At 39.4% G+C, this 20,828-nt stretch overlaps 2 protein-coding genes across 12 annotated transcripts in view; both read right to left on the bottom strand.

Moving 5' to 3' along the window:
- Positions 1-268: 268 nt before the first annotated feature.
- Positions 269-1,543, bottom strand: fgf21 (fibroblast growth factor 21). The gene is made up of 4 exons (XM_020046432.1): positions 1,356-1,543; positions 1,153-1,230; positions 912-1,015; positions 269-770 (listed from the first exon to the last, which is right to left on the bottom strand). The coding sequence occupies exons 1-4, from the start codon at positions 1,483-1,485 to the stop codon at positions 468-470; spliced, it is 615 nt and encodes a 204-aa protein (XP_019901991.1). The 5' UTR covers positions 1,486-1,543; the 3' UTR covers positions 269-467.
- Positions 1,544-12,577: 11,034 nt separating this feature from the next.
- Positions 12,578-20,828, bottom strand: part of LOC105030729 (liprin-alpha-3) — a 29,619-nt gene continuing 21,368 nt past the window's right edge. For 8 of the 11 annotated variants that reach the window (XM_020046768.3, XM_020046767.3, XM_020046771.3 and 5 more), the window contains 13 exons: positions 20,197-20,336; positions 19,827-19,975; positions 19,560-19,738; positions 19,181-19,381; positions 18,966-19,028; positions 18,441-18,467; positions 18,010-18,185; positions 16,240-16,337; positions 15,843-16,018; positions 15,551-15,619; positions 13,910-14,072; positions 13,717-13,784; positions 12,578-13,571 (listed from right to left, as the gene is read on the bottom strand). In XM_020046768.3, coding sequence (XP_019902327.1) covers positions 13,732-13,784; positions 13,910-14,072; positions 15,551-15,619; positions 15,843-16,018; positions 16,240-16,337; positions 18,010-18,185; positions 18,441-18,467; positions 18,966-19,028; positions 19,181-19,381; positions 19,560-19,738; positions 19,827-19,975; positions 20,197-20,336 — 1,494 coding nt within the window. In that variant the 3' untranslated portion in view covers positions 12,578-13,571; positions 13,717-13,731. Of the gene's footprint in view, positions 13,572-13,709; positions 13,785-13,909; positions 14,073-15,550; positions 15,620-15,842; positions 16,019-16,239; positions 16,338-18,009; positions 18,186-18,440; positions 18,468-18,558; positions 18,780-18,965; positions 19,029-19,180; positions 19,382-19,559; positions 19,739-19,826; positions 19,976-20,196; positions 20,337-20,828 lie in introns of those variants that run through there. The other 3 variants (XM_020046770.3, XM_020046772.3, XM_020046775.2) reach the window with 3 other exon arrangements.

Here is a 20,828-nt window from a genome sequence, read left to right as displayed (position 1 = left end):
CTTGTTCTCCCCACTGTAAATACATATTTTACTTACATAAATAAATATTTCAAGTATAACAACATGACTGTGTAGTAGATTTTTTATTAGGCAATATGCTGTTGGGCTAGAGTATAAATAATCCCTTAGAACTAATGTACTTTTTAAAACATAATTTAGGCTTCATCAGTTTGAAAAATATAAATAATAATAAATTATAGCTACATTTCAACAAATTACAGAAAAAAAAAGAGAATACTACATATTGCATACTCAACTTGACCTTCAATATGAGACAATCTGCTTGGCCAGCTTGGCCACAATTAAGTTTTTGCTGTGGTGCAATAAATGTGAGAGTGTTTCTATAAAAGGTTAAAAAAATCCCTTTGGGAATGAACATAGCAATGCAATCCAGTCAACCTTAAAATAAATATTTGTCTTTATAAACAGTTCCTTGTATTCTTCCATCTGCAAACTTTTTTTCTGCTTCATCTCTCCATAGAGAACTGTGGACTATATACGCCAGTGAGAACCATGCGAAGAGGGTCATCGGAACCCATGTTGAGCTGTAGCTGACTCTTTTGTTGGTTTTCAGCTGTATTCTCTGTCAAACTTCCAGATAACAAATCGCTTCTCATGGGTAGGAACCGAGAGAATGGGAGTCCGTTTTGCTCTGTGGAGACTTTTGAGGATAGCGACACAGGAAGCTGATGATGTGAAGAGAGGAAACGAGTGTATCCGTCAGCTAGCAGCAGCTCTCTGAAGGTGCAGTCGGCCTCCGTGTAAAGACTCTGTGGTAATTGATCAAAGCAAAAAATGAAAATTACATATTTGTTATATGCAGTAAAAAAACAAGGCTTTCATTCATAAACTGTGGCATTTAACCTGTGTTATATTTTAAACTACTGTCAAATGTTTTTTCCACTGCTCACCTGCCCCCTCAACTGGCCGGAGCTGTCAATGCAGAGGTAAAGGGAAGACGACACACCTTTGATGACTGTCAAACCAACTTGAACAGATTTCAACTCCAACACACCTGACCAAATAAGGCAGACTCATTCAATACAAGTTTTGTAATGTATTATTCCTTCTAGGTGTTTGGGAGATGACCTGATAATATTACATTCTTAGTCACTCTCACACTCTCGTTCTCCATGTCTTCCAGACACTTACTGAGAGGGGTTTGAACTGAACTCCCTGTCACTCTTCCATCAGGGGTGATCTCCAGAAACAGTCCTCTCCTTTCATTATCTGGGGGAAAAACATTGCATGTTAACCTGACAAAGATGTCAACACAAACAGTATTAAAGAGGCAAAAAATATTATTACTTTTCATACAATATGGCCCACATTGAAATACAAAAAAAGCTTAATACCTGTGTAAAGATGTCTTTCACGGACTTGATCATTGTAAGGCAGGACTGGGTTGGAGTCAGGGATATAGAATGACAGGGAGGAAGGTAGGAGGAAGAGAGAGAAGGAAAGCATGGATATGTGTTCACACATTTAGAAGACTAGATCCAGGAGCAAGCTCTAGTAAAAAAAAAAAGGAAATTAATCTGGTTCTTTGTTTATGGAAGGAGACAAAAATAATATTATAAATAAAATAAATATATTAAATAAAGCGACTATCAAAATAAATATTAAGGATATTAGAAAAAGCGATCTGTCTTCACACAAAATCTTCATCAAAAATGCTAAAGTGCACTAGGGTGAGCATCCTTATAAAGGGGTCGGAATAGATGATCCGGGGGAGGGGGCATGGAATTACATTAAAAACATGAGTCAGGTTGATTCCAGGGAATTTATACAAATGACTGTTTTAGACCTGAAGAGCGTCAAAAGACCATGGTAGGAATTCCCAACAGCCATACAAGGTCTTACTAGTCGATACTGACTTCAGTGATTAAATCAGTAAATATTTATTTAAGGGAAAGAAACAAACATGTTCAGATTTCGTAATGTAGTAGTTGTTGTTCAGTTCAATCACAGTGATTTCAGTGATGGGAATCTGAGTGAAGAGAGTTTGAGAGTGAAAACCTGAAAATATTGGGAAAATTCGAAACCTGAAAAGATTATTAGACATACAAAGAAAATGTAATTTGGAAAATGTATTTAGCTGAATAGAAGCTGAAAAAGGTCATTACAATGTGAATGGGTTTGAATGCGTTAGTAGAGTGCTACATCATTTTGCATATTTACATTTTTTATTAGATGTAATATATTAATCTGAAAAAGGTTCTATGACTATAACTCAACATGTGTTCAAAGGTACTGCCAATCACCTGACAACAATATTAATGGATTGAGAGGTTCCCTGTCTGTGATCATTATATAGTCACCGTGCTCACTATATGTGCCTAGAGAGACCTGGTTACGTGGTCATACAATCAAATAATAGTTTTTGGGTTTAAGAACAATTGCTCAACATCCGGAATGTTGTGTCAGTAACAAATTATGAAATGGGGGATGTGAATTTATGATGGTGTTTATATGGTTTTCTGAGCGCATGAGATATATCTCCATTACAGAGTATGTGTTTACAGAACCCCAGCTGCGTTGAGACACTTTCAAGAGGTGGAGAAAGTCATCCTGTAGCAGTCAGACAGTCCTCATCATGCTCCTGAATGATGAAACGCAGGCCAGTACTCTGACGATTGAGCGTGCACACAGCAATCTTGTTGGATATGATGCTGTTAGTCGGAAGTAATCCTTCAAGCAAGGTAATCCTTGAACCTGGCCCAAAAGTATTTTATTTATGAAATGGTATTAAGATTTTAGAAAGAAAAATCACCCCCCGCCCCACCTTTATTTGGCCTTACTTGGCATTCATTTTGTCAGGCTAGAAAAATGTAAATGTATTACTGGAATTGTTCTGAACTAGTTCCAAGTCCATTATGCATTACTGTTAGCCGCACAGAAAAAACACATATTATAATGTAATTAAATATTGAAAATATTTTCATAGAACACCAGATTTATTTGCATAGTTGTTTTTTACTTGTGGTAATGGATGGCAATAATTGAAGTCTCCATGAATGAGTCTTTATAACAGATAATGAAGGATGTTATAAATATACTTGTATTTTAAGTATAACTAGAAATTGTCTGCTTTTTCCATCATATTACCCACTATCATGGCCTCCTGAGTGATGCAGCAGTCTAAGGCAGTAGATCTTAGTGCTGAGATGCCACTGCACCCTTGGGTTTGTCTCTAATCAATGTTGTACTGCGTTGGGCAAAGGGGTATGGGAACAGGCACTGAATTTCTTGTCTCATGTGCTCAAAAGACATCCTCAAGCGGATTGACTTCAGAGTGTGAAGCACCTAATATTTAGATTTTAAAAATAAGTTGATTAAATCCCCCCAAAAAACTTTCCAGTATTGAAAACCCCTGAATACATAAAACCCTGTTTCCAAAAAAGTTTGGACGCTGTGTAAACTGTAAAGAAGAACAGAATGCAATGATGTGCAAATAATGAAAATCCCATATTCAGTAGAAAATAGTACCAAGACAACATATCAAATGTTGAAACTAAGAAATTGTAGTGTTTCTTGGAAAATACATGCTTGCTTTGAAATTTATGCCAGCAACAGGTTTCAAAAAGCTGGGACAGAGTCAACAAAAGACTGGAAATGTTGTGTAATACAAAAAACTAAACCTGGTGGACTATCACACAACTAATTAGGTCAATTGTCAATATGTCAGTAACATGATAAGCCCATCCTCTCTGGCACGATCTTTTAAAAAACGTATAAGAAGTGAGGATGGGGATGGGTTAACAACTCTGTGAAGGACTGCGTGAGTAAATAGTGCCAGAATTCAAGAATAACACATCACAATGTTAAATTGCAGAGTTTGGGGATCTCATCATCTACGGTACACAATATCATTAAAAGATTCAGAGAATCTGGAGGAATCTCTGTATGCTAGAGGCAAGGGAGAAAATCAATATTGGATGGTCGTGATTTTGGGCCTTCAGGCACTGCATTAAAATAGACATGATTCTGTAATTCATGGGCTCAGGAGCACTTCCGAAAACCAATGTCTGTGAACACAGTTTGTCGCAGCATCCACAAATGCAAGTTAAAACTCCACCATGCAAAGAAGAAACCATAAATAAACAACATCCAGAAATGCCAGTGCGTTCTATGGGCCCAGAGTTCATTTTAGATGGACTGAGGCAAAGTGGAAAACTGTCCTGTGGTGGGATGAATCAAAATTAGAGATTATTTTGGGGAATCATGGACGCCATGTCTGGCTAAAGAGGAGAGGGACCATCCGGCTTGTTATCAGCGCACAGTGTGAAAGCCAGCATCCCTGTCTCGCTGAACAATAATGCTGACATGTTCCCTATAGAAACATTTGGCACATTATGCAATTACAAATACAGCAAAGGAGACCCTGAACTGTTGGGCAGTTGCAGTCCTATATCAAGCAAGAATGGGACAACATTTAATTTTGAAAATTTAAGCAATTGGTTTCCTGAGTTCCCAAAAGCTTACAGAGTGTTGTTAAAAGAAGAAGTGATGCCACACAGTGGTGAACATGCCTTTGTCCCAAATTGTTTTACACGTGTTGCTGGCATCAAATTCAAAATGAGCATATATTTCTGTTTCAACATTTGATATGTTGTCTTTGTACTATTTTCAATTAAACACAGGGATACATTATTTGCACATCATTGCATTCCATTTATATTTGCATTTTATGCAGCATCCTGACTTTTGGAAACAGGGTTGTATATTTTCTGTTAAATATTGTTCTAATGGTTGACTTTGACTTTTTTTTCCAAATCAGCTCTGACTTGGGAAACAGTCCCAGAACTCATTGTGGTCAGAGTCACAAAGTGGGGAAAAATAAGCTAATTATAGGAATCATTTGAGGCACCCCCTGCCTCAAACATGCAAAAGAATGATGTTAGTTAATTTAGGTGGCTACTTTGAAGAATGTACAATATCAAATGTATCTGTATCTGTTAAACACGTATTTGGTTGCCACATGATTCCATAAGTATTGATCTATAAGTATTCAAAGTATTGATCTATAAGTATAAGTAAAGAAATACCCCTGAATGAGTAGCTGTGCTTAAACCTTTGACTGGTACTCTATTTTCACAATGGATATCAAAAGTGTACACACAAAAGGCAGCTTTTGTTTATTTTTTAGGCTGGTATCGAGATAAATCATGTCAGGAGTTTTTCTACTTTAAATAAGATAATGTAACTGTCACGGTACAGTGATGATCAGCGCCATCGTGCCGTGACCTCCCGGTTCCCGTCACTCCACGAACTCACCCTGGACTCATCCATTGTCTTGCACACCAGGTCCCAATCTTCTCATCACTATGTTTAAATGTTTCTCCTCTGCTCCCCTCTCATGTTGGTTATTGTCTCTGAATGTCGCACGTCAGTGGTGAGTGGTGGGTTGCTGTATAACGTCAGCCCCATTGCTTTCATTCAGTTTGTTTTGGTACTCAGTGTTTGTTTAAATAAAAATTCAACAACGAATGTAATTCTGCCTGCGCCTGGTTCCTCCTCTCCACCACTGCAATCGTGACAGTAACCAACATTAGGTTTGTGAAAAACAAATGGATAATTTCTCACAACAATTCTAAATATGTGTAACTTTCTTATATAAATGTGCACACCCTTTATTATGAGGGATGTTCTCATTCCAAACTATGTTCTCATTCCAAATCATGTACAAAAGTAACTTATGATCACCTGATAAAGCAAAGTGATTCTGACTAACCCTAAATAAAATTCAATGTTCCTTTAGGATTTTCTTTAAAGTTTATATGTCCGACATATTTTATTGTTGAAAGTTCCAGATCAGGGGAGAGAAAGAAATTAATTTCAAAGGCATTACATGTATCATGCAACACTATGAAGGCAAGATGGCTACCATCACATTTGCAAAGAGACCAAAATTGATGTCTGGACTAAGAGTGCTCATCAGGGAGGTTAATAGGAAGCCAACAGCCTTTTCCCCCCAAGAACGTGTGTGTGTGTATACCAGCCACTGTGTATATTCTTCACCGGTCTAAGCTGTAACCTATGGAGGCAAGACACCCAAAGCCTGTATATGTCTTGCTAAAAGACACTTTCAATTTCCCAAAACCATGTTATGGTCTGATGATTGAAATATATACTGATGAGCCAAAACATTATGGCCACCTTCAACAGCACTGACCCATTGAGGCATGGACCCCTGAAGGAGTTCTTTGGTATCTGGCACCAAGGCATTCACAGCAGATTACAAGTCCTATAAGTTGCTAAGTGGAGCTGCCGTGGCTCAGACTTGTTGGTCCAGCACATCCCACAGATGCTCAATCAGACTGAGATTTTGGAGGCCAGGCAACACACTGAACTCTTCATGTTCCTCAAACCATTCCTGAACAATGTGTGCAGTGTGGCAGGGCACATTATCCTGCTGAAAGAGGCCAATGCCATCAGGGAATACCATTGCCATGAAGGGGTGTACCTGGTCTGCAACAATGTTAGGTAGGTGACACGTGTCAAATTGACATCCACATGAATGCCCGGACCCAGCAGAACACTGCCCAGAGCATCACGCTCTCACCACCAGCTTGTCATCTTCCCACAGTGCATCCTGGTGCCATCACTTTCCCAGGTAAATGGGGCACACATACAAGGCTGTCCACGTGATGTAAAAAAAAATAGGACTCATCAGACCAGGCGGCCTTCTGCCACTGCTCCAATGTTCAGATCCGATGCTTGTGTGCCCATTGTAGGCGCTTTTCGAGGGTGAATAGGGGTCATGGTGGGCACTCTGAGCGGTCTGCGGCAACACAGCCCCATACACAGCAGGGTGCTTTGATGTGTGTTCCTACATTAAAACGTTCTGTGACTTGTGCCACAGTAGACCTTCTGTTGGTTTGGAACAGATGAGATAGCCTTGTTACCCTCGCGCATTGATGAACCTTGAGTGTCCAACACCCAGTTTGGGGTTTGTCCCTCCTTGGACCACTGTCAATAGACACTCACCACTGCTGACCGGGAGCACCCCACAATCCTTGCTGTTTCGGAGATGTTCTGACCCAGTCGCCTGGTCGTAACAATTTGGCCCTTGTCAAAGTGGCTTAGGTCTTTACTCCTGCCCATTTATCCGGACAGTTCATGTTGACTATGAGAACTGATTGTTCACTTACCATCTAATCTACCCAGACCTTGACTTGTGCCCTTGTTAGGAGATGATCAACGTTATAGGCTTCACCTCTAAGGGGCCATTTTGTTTTGGTCATCAGTGTATATATTTGTCGCAAATCCAACACCTATGTTTCTCACCCAAAGCCCACAGTACCTATCATCAAGCAGGACTGGGGCAGCGTTATACTGGGGCTGCTTCTGTTCAGCGGGGGCAGCGGCTTTGGACAAGATACACTCTAAGAAAAGGGGCTCTACGTAGTCTTTATTTTTGCACTAAGGATCCAGGTGAAACTATTAAAAGTGTGAAAATGTCAGGTAAACTGGCTTTTATTGAGGTGACAACAATGTTTTTTTAGAGGGTCAAACATTTCCTGACTCAGTTATGTCCGAAAACATGTACAATCACCTTACCTATTTTTCAGAGGTTGCTTATGTTGAGACAGGGTGTCACACTACCGTAGCCTGTGAGGGTAGAGAAAGCTCTTTTTGGCACTCGATATAATAACCACGATAATGGATGACAGGGCACAATAAAACAGTAATGGCTGGAAAAACTAAAATAACCAACATTACAATAATAAAGGCATATGCAATAAATCTTAATTGTCATAAATGAACCAGAAAAGGAACCAGGCAAGCCTAGTTCAGCTGGCCCGCATTTAAATTGATAAATGTTGTTGCCTTCTTCACTGGGTTCAAACTCAGGTCTCCAACATCAGTGGTAGGGTCTTTAACCACTACCCCACCATGCTATGCTATGTGTTTGTAATGTGTCGGTATAGCATCTCGACATTAGATAATTATTTCGCTAGACATGATTAAGCATTGTGTTAAACTGACTAATGTTTCTTATTAAGTTTATCTCCACCACAAATAGCATCTATGAACTATATGGCTTTTGCCACTGGCCGTTTTAACAGCTTATTAGCCAGTAATAGGGTTACTAGTATCTAACTGAACACAGCCAAAGCATGGTGCAAAAACGTTTGTTTTTCTTACATTCATGAATGATATTGATACAATATCTATCAATGTAGGTGACGATAACTGACTTTTCCGTCAGGTGAAAAGATGAGAGAATCTTGGAAACCCCTACTCTTTTACTGCCAAATGGGTTTTTAACCAGCCTATATCACCCCAAAAATCATGCAAGGATGCGTACTTCGAAAATCCACCAGAAATAGTCGCAATATAAACAGATTTATTTTAGGCTTACTATAACGGTACCACTGAAGGTTGTAGCTAGTGAAGTTTTTATCTATCCAGAACAACGCTTAATGCAAAATCTACTTTGATGGGACCTATTGGTTGCAGGTCTGCATCTCTAACCACTATGCTTTTTTGACTGATCGACTAAGGGGTCAGTCAGTCAGTCAGTCAGTCAGTGACATTCACTCTTCTTGGCCGGCTCCGCTTACGCAGTCCGGCAAAAACCACAACATATCCACTGGATCCACTAAACCGCAACATTATGACAACAGCACAATAAGAGTTATTAACAAAGACATTTACTTCTTAAAGCAGCAATTCAAAAAACACCTCTGTAACCAAAATATACTGACTGCCTTCCACTTGTCACCCTAACCATTAAACAGTCACCATGACCCTCTTCATTGGCCCTAGCCAATCATATGCAGGGGCAAAACTGTATATCTATATCAATATTCTGGACCCTGTTACCCAAAAGCCCACTGGAGTCCATTGCACCCCTTAACAGCCTTCTTGGACTAACCTGTGCACTCTATGGTAATAAACTGGTCCAGTTACCAATTATGCAACTTCTCCCTTGTGCTTGTTTATTTATCTCCAGCAAACCTTCCCTTTGGTTTCAATTTAGCCCAGCCAACATGGAAGTAGTCTGCTGGATATAATTGAGGTGATGTTTAACCAATAAATGTTTCACCATGAATTATTTTGCCTTGTTCTTTATGATTCAATTTGTAATAAGCTTGTTCTGATTTTTTACAAATAGCCACTTGTTTGCCTTTTAGCCTGTATCCTTTGCCATTACTAGGTGTGCACCCCAGCTGTATGGTGTACCAGGCTAGGACCAGAGTCCCCTTGCAAGCTCTAGCGTGTGCCATGCTTTTAGTGTGACATAACTGGCTGAGCAGAGGCTGGAGCAGGACTCAGTGCCACACAGGGCTTCAGATCCTGCGCTGAATATTAGTTGTAAATTGTTTATGTTTGATATCTGTTTCAATGCAAAATAGAGTATCAATGAAAAACCTGGATCAATAAAGGCAGAAAGCAATGGAATATGGCCATTAAAGCATTAAAGCTTTCTGTTGTAGACCTTACATTTTCTACAGTGGCCGAGTGATTTATTATATTTGCTTTAAGAATTAGTTTCTAAATTTCATTACATTTATTTATTTGTTATTTTTTTCGTGAATATGGCAAAATGGCACAAAGCAAATATTTGGTTTGAGTAGTTTGGAGATTTCCCCACTAAAAGCAGTATGTAAAATCAAATAATACTACTTTTTGTGTTCATATCATTCCAGGAATTCTTTCCATGAAGACTTTGTATATAAGATTATGTGTAGGGTTCATTAGGTGCCAGGAATTCTTTGGAAAATAAATGGTGATGTGACAGGATGTTTATTTGCAGGGGCGTTTCTGGCCAATCTGGCGCCCTAGGCGAGATCTCTAAATATCGCCCCCTCCCCAAAAGAAGAATGCCAGCTTCAGGGGAAATAACCCTTTTTACTTTATAAACACATAATAAATTCAAGCGTGATAGCAGGTGTGCAAAATTAACAAGACTCAAAATATTGTGTGCAGTATAAAAATAATAAACACAAATAAAAACATAGTGGCCTACAGAACAGCTAAATTTCAACAGATCTGTCAACTGGCGCACTCACTTGACTAACCCACTGTCCCCAACTGTCCACGCCCTCCCTCACAGTCTCTCAAGTTGTCGATATCATCTCCCTCAAAACAAGTAAATATGTCTTGACCTTGTGTATTGATTGCCTCAATATATATTTTTAAGGGTCGATGGGGTCACCCAATCGGCAGGATGCGCCCTAGGCAATCACCAGGGTAATGATTTTTAATTGAAATGATTGTGTCCTTCAAACTTTGCTTTTTTCAAAGAATCCTCTATTTGCAGCAATTACAGCCTTTGGCATTCTAGTTGGCAATTTGTGGAGGTAATCTGAAGAGATGCCACCCCATGCTTCTTGAAGCACCTCCCACAAGTTGAATTGGTTTGATGGGCATTTCTTACATGTGGTCAAGCTCCTCCCACAACAGCTCAATAGGTTTGAGATTCGGTGACTGTGCTGACCACTCCATTATAGACCGAATACCAGCAGACTGATTCTTCCCTACAGAGTTCTTGCATAGTTTTGAGCTGTGCATTGGGTCACTGTCCACTTGTAAGAGGAAATAGGCTCCAATCAAATGCCATTCACAGGGTATGGCATGGCCTTCCTTCTTCAAGATCACTTTTGCCCAGTAAACCTCTCCACCACCAAAGCACCCCCAGACCATCCCATTGCCTACACTATACTTGACAGATGGCGACCAGCATTCCTCCAGCATCTTTTCACTTGGTCTGCATCTCGTGAATGTTCTTCTTTATCTGAACACCCCCAACTTCATCTGTCCATAACACTTTTTTCCAATCTTCTTCTATCCACTATCTGTGTTCTTTTGCCCATCTTAATCTTTTCTTTTTATAAGCCAGTGATATGGCTTTTTCTTTGCAACTTCGCCTAGAATGCCAGCATCCTGGAGTCACCTCTTCACTGTTGATGTTGAGACTGGTGTTTTGCAGGTATTATTTAATGAAGCTGCCAGTTGAGGACGTGTGAGGCATCTCTTTCTCAAACTAGACACTAATGAATTTGTCCTCTTGCTCAGTTGTGCACCGGGGCCTCCTACTCCTCTTTCAGTTCTTGTTAGAGCCAGTTTGCGCTGTTCTGTATAATACACAGTATTGTACGAGATCTTCAGTTTCTTCACAATTTCTAGCATGGAATAGCCTTCAATTCTCAGAACAAGAATAAACTGATGACTTACAGAAGAAAGTTCAATGTTTCTGTTCACTTTGAGACTGTAATCGAACCCACAATTGCTGATGCTTCAGATTTATTGCTTTTATTCCTTCTTAAATCAGCACAACAGTTTTCAGATGTGTTAACATAATTGCGAAAGGATTTCCTAAAGATCACATAGCCTTTTAAAATGATTAACTTGGATTTGCCAACACAATGTGCCATTGGTGCACAGGACTGATAGTTGCTGATAATGGGCTTCTGTACGCTTAAGTACACTGAACAAAATTATAAATGCAACACTTTTTTCGCCCCCATTTATCATGAGCTGAACTCAAAGATCTAAGACTTTCTCTATGTACACAAAAGGCCTATTTCTCTCAAATATTGTTCACAAATCTGTCTAAATCTGTGTTAGTGAGCACTTCTCCTTTGCCGAGATAATCCATCCACCTCACAGGTGTGGCATATCAAGATGCTGATTAGACAGCATGATTATTGCATAGGTGTGCCTTAGGCTGGCCACAATAAAAGGCCACTCTAATGAAGACAGGCCCGAAAATAGGGGCGTGTCTTAAATTCAATTTTAATTTGCCTGAAATTAGAAGTATTGGAACGCCGTTCTGGCCCAAGTCAACCACTGCCTTTATCAATGAATGTAGTGTGTATTTTACTCATATTTGGATGCCTGCTCCTTGTGGCGCTGTGTGCCCTCTCCGGCGCTCCACCTCGCCTGCATACTAACTGCTGACTGGAGACTATGGCAAACGCAACCCACCCACACATTAGTTGTTACATGATTATTTACATTCCTGGTTTCTCTCACTGATCTCACAGGTTATTGTGTCCAGGTTATTTTGACCGTGTGGTGCTGCCTTTCTTTTGAGATTAACGTATAGAAACGTTGTTCTTTGTGTCATTTTTTGTCATGTCGTTTTCTTCATTTTTGTGTCACTTTTACGCACTGCTAAAAGTATTTTAAAAAATCCAGGGGGTGGACTTACTTTTTCACATGACAATAATGTACTGCAGAACAAATGAAAAAAGCACACAGTTCCAATAAATTTTACAGGTATTTTTTATTACAGCTTTTACAATCATTATCATTATTATCATACTATATTCAATTATCATCACTACTCTTCATTATTGATATTAGTTTAAATCATCACACAATTTGTTTTCAAAATGTACACATACAAGTAGCATATCTTAAATGTTCATAATTTAAAACGTATTTACTTTTCAAACTAAAATGAAATTACAGTCTGTAACTAAGTATGAAATGAACATACAATTCAATACATCATACACACACACACACACACACACACACACACACACACACACACACACACACACACACACACACACACACACACACACACACACACACACACACACACACACACACACACACACACACACACACACACACACACACAATAGTAGTTATCATAAAAAATGATAAAAATTAAATACACACATTTTACAAATTTCTTACCCAAGCCTTCAGATCATTAGATGATTGATATCATTACTTTCACCCTAAAATGTTTTTGTTTTGGCATGCATATTAACACGAACGTTAAACTTTTTTTGTTGTTGGAACAGGATTTTGTCATAATTCACTTCACTAATTGTCCTTCTCATTGTGCATGTCATGGTGTCTGTTATGGCTTAAGAACATATGATTCCACTCCCTCATACATTTACATAGTCTCCCTTTATAACTGTTTGTAACCACCTATAACTATTTTTGTTATCTCCAGTGTTTTTCAACCTCTGGTCTGTGGACTGTCAGTAGTCCCCTTGGATGGTGCTGACTGCTTAACCAGATACCTTTACCTGATTTAGTCAGCTCTGAAGTGCTAATTTAAATGTAGGTGGTCCCCTAAGAAAATGACCATAGTTTGTGGATCTTAAGTAAAGGAAAGACCTTAGCCTTCCTGTTCATGGTACAAAAGCTTGTAAAACAAAATCCTATTACCAGTTACTGAGATTCTGACAGGCTATGTATGTTCCAATCAAATACAATTCTAACACGGTTCCATTCTCTTTCTGTTGATGAGAATGGGCATTCAGCTTTTCCGCCCAATGGAAAAAAGTAATTGTGTCAATATTGCCATTTTACAGTCACGACTGAAGATAAACTTCACAATGGGTGATGGAGTAACTTTCTACAGCATCAAACAGCTTCATGCCACAACTGTGGACTAAGATGGAGAGCGAGACAGACAGAAAGACATACAGACAGACATTCACTCTATTTTAGCATCTTTTCATTCTCTCACATTCTGTCCTCGTTTCGCCAAGGATTCCAATAGAGTTATTGTGTTCTACCCTCCATTTTGTAGACGATCTTCATCTTTTCTGTTCTTCAAAAACAGGGTTGATTTTTTTGGGACTCTAAAAAGAAAGACGGGATTTATAAATAATGAGGCAACCACTATGTGCACTTCTAAGTTTAAATATATTTTATCATTATTCTTTGACTACTTTACAACCTTATACACATTTATAACATTATTTGGCAGTTAAATATACCTCTCACCTGGTGTGCTTATTTCTAGCAGGAATATGTTCTCACTGACCCTGACTCACCCCTGGGTCCAGAGTTCACTGAAAGAAACAGCATTACAATTTAAAATTACACTAGTTCCAAACTATTTAAAATTACACTACTACTTAAATGAGTGTTCAGCAATTACTCCAGAAGCAGGTATCTGGTGAAATAACCACCTCACCTTCACTCTGGACTTTCCTCAGGGTGACGGAGGGCGTGGAGATGGCGGAGGCACGGAAGTTGGCGGGTAATGTTTCAGAGGAGTCAGAGGTCACACCCCGGAGGTCCTTCTCTCTAAACATCTTCCTCCACGAGGGGGAACGTGTGAACGTCTTAGTGCCGTCCTGTCAGCAGCACAGAGGTTTGCCCCAGAAACAAAATTGACAGTGATATTTCTTACATTTACCCTTTTAGAATGCTATAGAACAACATGGGGAGTATGCATTTGCATGATCCCACAGTTAAGGATGGTTGAAAAAACTGAACAAACTGCCTATCTTCATGAGCAATATTACCAGAAGTGTTTATCCACCTACTATTTCAAAAATACATGTTGAAATGTTCTTGTAGGAGTCATTATTATTAAAGGGATGGTTTGACCCGAAATCATATTTAAGTGAATTTCACATTAAACAGTGTCTAAAGATCCATAATATCAGATTTCACTATAAGCCATTTACTTTTCTCCCAGCTTGGAGATAGCATTATTATCATCACAATCCAAATTCATTAAATATAACTGCGTGACGGCTTCTAGCAAAGGCAGCATTGCATTCTGAAACTAACTCAAATTGACTTCAAACTTAGACTGTTGCCGTCATTTACCTCAAAGAACCTGTCAATGCTGTAATTCCAAAGAGGATGTGGGTCTTCTTTAAAATTCCCTTCTTATCTGCCCTGATATTTCATACGTTTACCCGTATTTTTTATTCACAAATGATATCAATCTGCTTCTATTTACTGCCCCAAGGGGAATATAGCATTAACTTTACAGTATTTTCAAAAGAAAAAATACAAACCTTCAATTCTAATAATACAAAGGCATCAAGTTACACACAAATTGCAGTCAGCTAGCTAGTTAGCTAATTTGCAATCTAATGAGGAAAAATTCCATCCTTAGGGAAAATCAAGCATTTACTATTATGTATTCTCAAATGGATGAAATAACTCTGCAATTCAACAATACGAAGACATTACTTACACAGAAATTGCAGAAAATTGGCGAGTTAATTTGCAATCCAACAAGGCAATTTGGCTTGTTCACATCATGACGATAGAAATGGTAATTCTCAGGTTTAGTTGCTATGGCTATACTCAATTAGCTGGTATTATATGTAGCATACAGAAATCAGTGGCTGAAGTAAAATACATTGGCAGCTGTAAAGCAGCGGATTCATAATAATAATGTGCACACATAATCCAAACTCTACTAACAGCATTATGTTTTTAACTTTTTCCACTGAGCAGATGCTGTGCTTAGCAAAGAAATTGTGGCAGCAAATTCCAACGACCACATCGTCAGTATGCAATAAAAAAACGAGCTGCTAGCATGACAGATAACTAAACTTAGTTTGAAGTACTTTCAAGTTTGTCTCCGTGTGTAATGCAGCTTTTGCTATTCCACTTTGAATTCATGAATTAGGAAGGTGCTAATAATGCTAACTCCAGACTTTGAGAAAAATATGACACCATGGACCTTCAGACACAACACCAGGTAAGGTGAATTTTAGCCAAATATGATTTAAGGTCAAACAATCCTATTTAGGATAAACTTGACTGACATTTTCATTAAAGTTATTTTATTCTTTAAAATGTATTTTACCTCATCTGGCCTCCTCTCCGTTCCCATGGAGATGAGGGAATTATATTCCTTCTCCAGCATCTGCCTCGCCTGGGACAGAAAGTGTTTAAAGATTATAATTAAGATTATCAAGAGTATTTTATGATCAAGATTACCTTAATTAAATTTAATGACAGATATAGGAAGCAAATCTGATAGGCTGGGAATTGTTGGTGAATGAGGGTTGTTCTGTTTTGACTCAGATAATAAAGTAAAGTGCCTGTGATATGATATAATGTTCTGATTGGACTGCTATAGCAGGAAGGGAAGGTACCTGTGTGTTCTGATTGGGTATCTGGAGGAGTAGGGCTAGGTCAGTAAAGTCGAACGTGTCATCCAGGGCTAAGAGGGCCCCATGGACCCCACTCTCCGTAAGGTTATCTGCAAACTCCTTAAGCCCAATGGACTGGACCCAACACATCACTCGCTCATTGGACCACACCATCACATCTGGGGGAGGGGGGGGGGGCAAAAAACAGGCACTATTACAGTAACATTTCAGTGGAGTACAAATACAGTGGAGGAGCATTTAAGTAACAAAAAATATGGATAGCCAACAGTTTAGCTAACATTTACTGGGTATTATTTTCATTATGACAATCACCAGCAATATCCATGTCCAAATCCCGGATGAGACCTCAAATCAAGTCATCTACGTACAATATTCTCACCTTGGTTTTGGTGTTGGCTCTCATCCCTTCTCCTTTCAAGTTCCTTTCTATCGTAGTTTAACCGCTTCAAGCACATAATGCCATAATGAAGACTTACCCTGAAAGAGAAAGAGAGAGAGAAAGGGAGGAGGGGACAGGGAAAAAGGGAGGGGGAAATTGTGTTACTTTTCATTAACTAAAGTTGAGAAAAGAAGAGAGAAAAAAATTACTTGTGAAGAGAAGATGAAGAGGAATAGAGTTAATAAGAAAAAAATTAAAAAACTAATAATACATTGATTAAAGGACATTGGACAGGATGCCCTTTGGTAATTTCCTTGTTGCCAAAATTCTACACAGTTCACTCAATTTCTGTTCAAATTGCATAACAAGCACTGTACAATGTAAGTAATCATTGTGCCATCTGAATCACATTTTTACAGCTTTTTTAAGCAAGACAAAGAAAGAGGAAGCGAAACTTACTATTAATAATGCCCAAGCCAGTCTCACAGGGTACACGTAACATAGTATACGTACACCTGGAAGACTCAATTATTATTATTATATCTTATGTTACAATGTACAGTACATTTTAATTTGCTAGATTTATGATGTTAAAACATTGTAATTTGCAAATAATTTGCTAAATTGTACAATATGTAAGTAAACAAATGATTATCAATTAAACTTAGTTTCCACGTGGAGAATACATTCTACACAGTGTCCCTTTAAAAATGGAACAGCTAAAAAACAATGCCAAGTAGAGTTTTGGACCTATCAATTTAATTTCTATGATTAGGCTATTTGTTTCTGTTGTGTTTATCAGGCATCCAAGCTTTCATGCATATATACGGCAAATGTACATAAAATTGGTCTGCGCACATTAGCTGATAATATAACCTATTTTACCTTCTACTTCATAAAAATAAGATCAAAATTAAACCAACATTTGTATGGATTTATTTTTTGTTTAGTTTTTTTGGACCTGTTAAACTAATGAAAATTGTACAGCCTGTGGAATTATATGAATGTAAGTTTCACTAGATAATGAGAACAACAGAAATATCTGTGTTTAGATTCTCTCTCTGTATTGTAGGTCACGCTCAGCCAACTCAGGAATATGAAATGTTTACATCTGGCATTGGGTTGTCGTAGAAATTTGATCTGTGCTAGGTAGCCCTTCAAGGTATATACCAGCTAGCAACCATCTTTACAGTGAGATCGATTGAACAAGTAACTCTGCTGTGGTGCTCTTCAAAATAATAAAAGCTTCTATTTCTCGATAGATTTTCACCCGAATACATTCCCACTAAAGTAATCACTATACATATTAAAAGCTGTATTGCTACAAGCCTGTGTTCTTTAAAATAATTTGGTTTTATGTATTCTAATGTTACATAAGACCTTTGATTCAACAAAAACATTTATTCTTCATGCAATTCCTTCTTTTTAGATACTATTTTTTAAGTTGATGAACTGATGCTGTGGCTTGCTGGTGATGCTGCGGAGAAGAATGTCCATGCTAATAGGGATGATAAATATGCTAATGATGCTAAACGGCGTTAGCTGGAGTCAAGCGCATACTGGGCATCTGAAAGGTTTGGCGGTTCTAGTGTTAATATTTCCAACACCTCTACTCACCTTTGCTGTTAATTATTTATTTGCTTAGATTTTTTCACGTGACAGGAAGCATCTTCATGCCAAATACTTAACAAGGTTTTAGCATGAATTGGCTTTCATACATGGATTACCATTTGACTAAGTTAAGATTTGTTAAAACTCTTTGAATACTACCTATGGAAGCTGTCCACCATTTTTAGCTGTCCCCTTAGCTCCTTCTTGGTGAGATGGTCCAGCATGCGAGCATCTACCAGGGACTCCATGAAGTAGGAGCGGTACTGGGGCAGACCCAAGCTGGGCAGCCACTCGTTTCCCACCCACTCATGGTTCATGTCCCCATAGGCCAGGATCTGCATAAAGGAAAGTGGGAGGGATGCATGGAAGGAAGAGGTAAAGTGAGACAAGAGAGGGAAAGGTGGTTTTAGGAAAAAAGGGTTGAGGAGAAGTAGGATTGCAAAATCCAAAAGGGTGGATTGCAAAAGGGGATACAAAAACAGGGAAACAGACGGTAAGAATTTGATTACTTCCTCTGTTTCCTTCCAATATCTCTTTGGAGATACTCAGATTGTGACAGTAATATTCACCCAACACAAGCAACTACTCACCTGGTCCCAGCTAAACTCCTTCACTTCCTTCAGCACGAAGGGAATGGAAAGAAAGAAAAAAGGATGGAAATGGAAGGAGAGTAAGAAGAATGGAAATGGAAGGAGAGTAAGAAGGATGGAAATGGAAGGAGAGTAAGAAGGATGGAAATGGAAGGAGAGTAAGAAGGAACGCTTGCCACAATGTTGTTTTTTTTTCGGTGTGAGGCGTTATGGAGAGGAGAAAATGTAATGGAGGGGCAGAAGGAGGAATAGTTTGTTAGTGAATGACAATTAGTCTGAGAACACTACATTCAAAGAGAAATTGGGGTAGTTGTGGGGAAAAGGTGCAGCAATATAGGCCTAATCAGAGACAAAGACAAAGAAAACAAATCAAAAAACGGTATTTCCTTTTGCACTATCTGAAGTTGCTTTTTGATTTTGAACAGGTTAGATGAGTACCATCAATTCCCATTTGTTGCATTACATACTTTGTAGGAGAGCTTAAAGGAAATACAGAAAATAAGAGAGATCAGCAAAACAGCTTACTGGTTTTATGGCAGCGGTCAGAGACTCCATTTCAGCATGAGTCATCCATATATTACTGGTCGACTGTAGTGACATTGAGGACCATTTGAGATCGGGATGGAGAAAGAAGGACAGGATTACAGTTTGCATAAAACTTCACTCAGCCATTCCAACGTCTGGAAGTGAGGCTGATACATCCGTGAACGTATGCTAATGTACATGCTTGTATCACTTACAGAGCGCGTGCTGGCTGGCGCTGAGGGGCTGGTGAGTGACACCATCTCCTGAATGGCCAGGCGAAGTTTGAGGCGGTGCAGGGGGTTACTGATGCCAATCTCCCGCTGGATCTCCGTGTCCGACAGGTTGGCCATGATGGCGCCACTTTTCACGTTGGCACGACACGCCGCCACGTACCAGGCGGGCATGCCCACCCACAACTAAGAGGAAGAGGAGTGCGAAGAGGATGTTTGCGCTTTGAACATTTACCCCTTTTCCATGCCAACAGTTTTTTTGTATGTTTATGACATACATTATTTAGACCATATAATCTTCCAGTGAAACCGTGCATATTAACAATAATCCCCTCCTGGACAGTCGACCAATGAGATGTTGTACCTCAAGCCACGTGACCACCGTGGGGCCATCCCATGAGGCAAAGGGAAGACCTTGACGACAGGCCTCTTCCAGCAGGTCGTGCTTCTTCTTGCTGCGGCGGTCTTTCTCCACTGTGCCAGTTCCCATCTTGGCCAGGCCCAGGGGATCGGCTGATCCCAGGTCGTCAGAGGGCGTAGAGGCTGATGGCGAAGGAAAAGGCCACATGAGACTGCTTTGACCACCTCTGTCCCTGAAAAAACCCTCATAGTTAACGCTCTACTGACTTACCCAGAGAAGCAGACTGACTGCCCGGTCCTCCGATCCTTCCCTTCTCCTTCTTCCCAAACAGGCGTCCAATGGAGGACTTGATGCTCTTCTTCTTGGTGGCTTTGTGGAGAGAGTCCTGACTACTGGTGGTGGCACCATCAGCAGATAGACTGACAAATTAATCACAGAACGTCAATGGTGACCTTACATGTCGATGTTGAACGAATCGCTCATCCCGTCTAGTACACATCCATTCTATTGGCTGGCTAGTTCATTTCATTTTATTCAACTATTATTTTTGACAGAGCGTCATATCCATGCCATTATGTGGTTTCCCAGCAAGCACGATCATGCAACATTGGGTCAGTGTTGACTACAGTAGATACTGTACCTGCGGAATTCTCGATGGTCATCCAGCCCTGCCCCTGGGTGTGTGTGAGTCATTCTGTCCAATCGCAGAGCACGAGGAACTGGAGGAGGGGTGGAGTCAATCAGGGCTAGTGCCCGACAGTCATCGCCCTCTTTGCTGTTCTGTATTGACAAAGAATCAGTTTAATTGAGTCACTGAAGATTGTTTTAATCCATTTGATTTATTGCTGGAAGATGTGTTTATTGAACTAATTTTGCTAGTGTAATTCATTTGAAATGCTATAATTAACCAGAACATGTTAATTCCTAATCTATTAATGTTACATAAATGGGTCACATATCCAAACCGCATTAATAAAGGTGAATTAAATAAACGTATTAACACATCTACATCACATCCATGTTGTGCGAACGCTCATGTTTAGGTATCTTAATAGATTCTCAATAGCAATTCATTAGTTGTACTGTAAACAATCCAGCTTGTTACAGTCATCGTAAACTCGAGCCTTGCAGCAACAACAATACTGCCGATTGCCATGTTTGTTTTTCTCCAGTTGTCCCATGAGAATATACTTAGAAGACAAAATACACAAACAAAAACAATCCAACACAGCGTCGGCATAAAGAAGAATCGTTTTTTTCCCGGTGGGAAAA

The sequence above is a fragment of the Esox lucius genome, chromosome 5, assembly GCF_011004845.1.
Source record: "Esox lucius isolate fEsoLuc1 chromosome 5, fEsoLuc1.pri, whole genome shotgun sequence".
Taxonomy (NCBI): Eukaryota; Metazoa; Chordata; class Actinopteri; order Esociformes; family Esocidae; genus Esox; species Esox lucius.
This window is presented reverse-complemented; position numbering and strand designations above follow the sequence as displayed.

Coding starts and splice junctions, on each gene's coding strand:
- fgf21 (XM_020046432.1), bottom strand. CDS start 1,485: ATGTGTGAACACATATCCATGCTTTCCTTCTCTCTCTTCCTCCTACCT. Junction 1,016..1,152: donor TTCAGTTCAAACCCCTCTCA/GTAAGTGTCTGG, acceptor TTATTTGGTCAG/GTGTGTTGGAGTTGAAATCT. Junction 771..911: donor CCGGCCAGTTGAGGGGGCAG/GTGAGCAGTGGA, acceptor CAATTACCACAG/AGTCTTTACACGGAGGCCGA.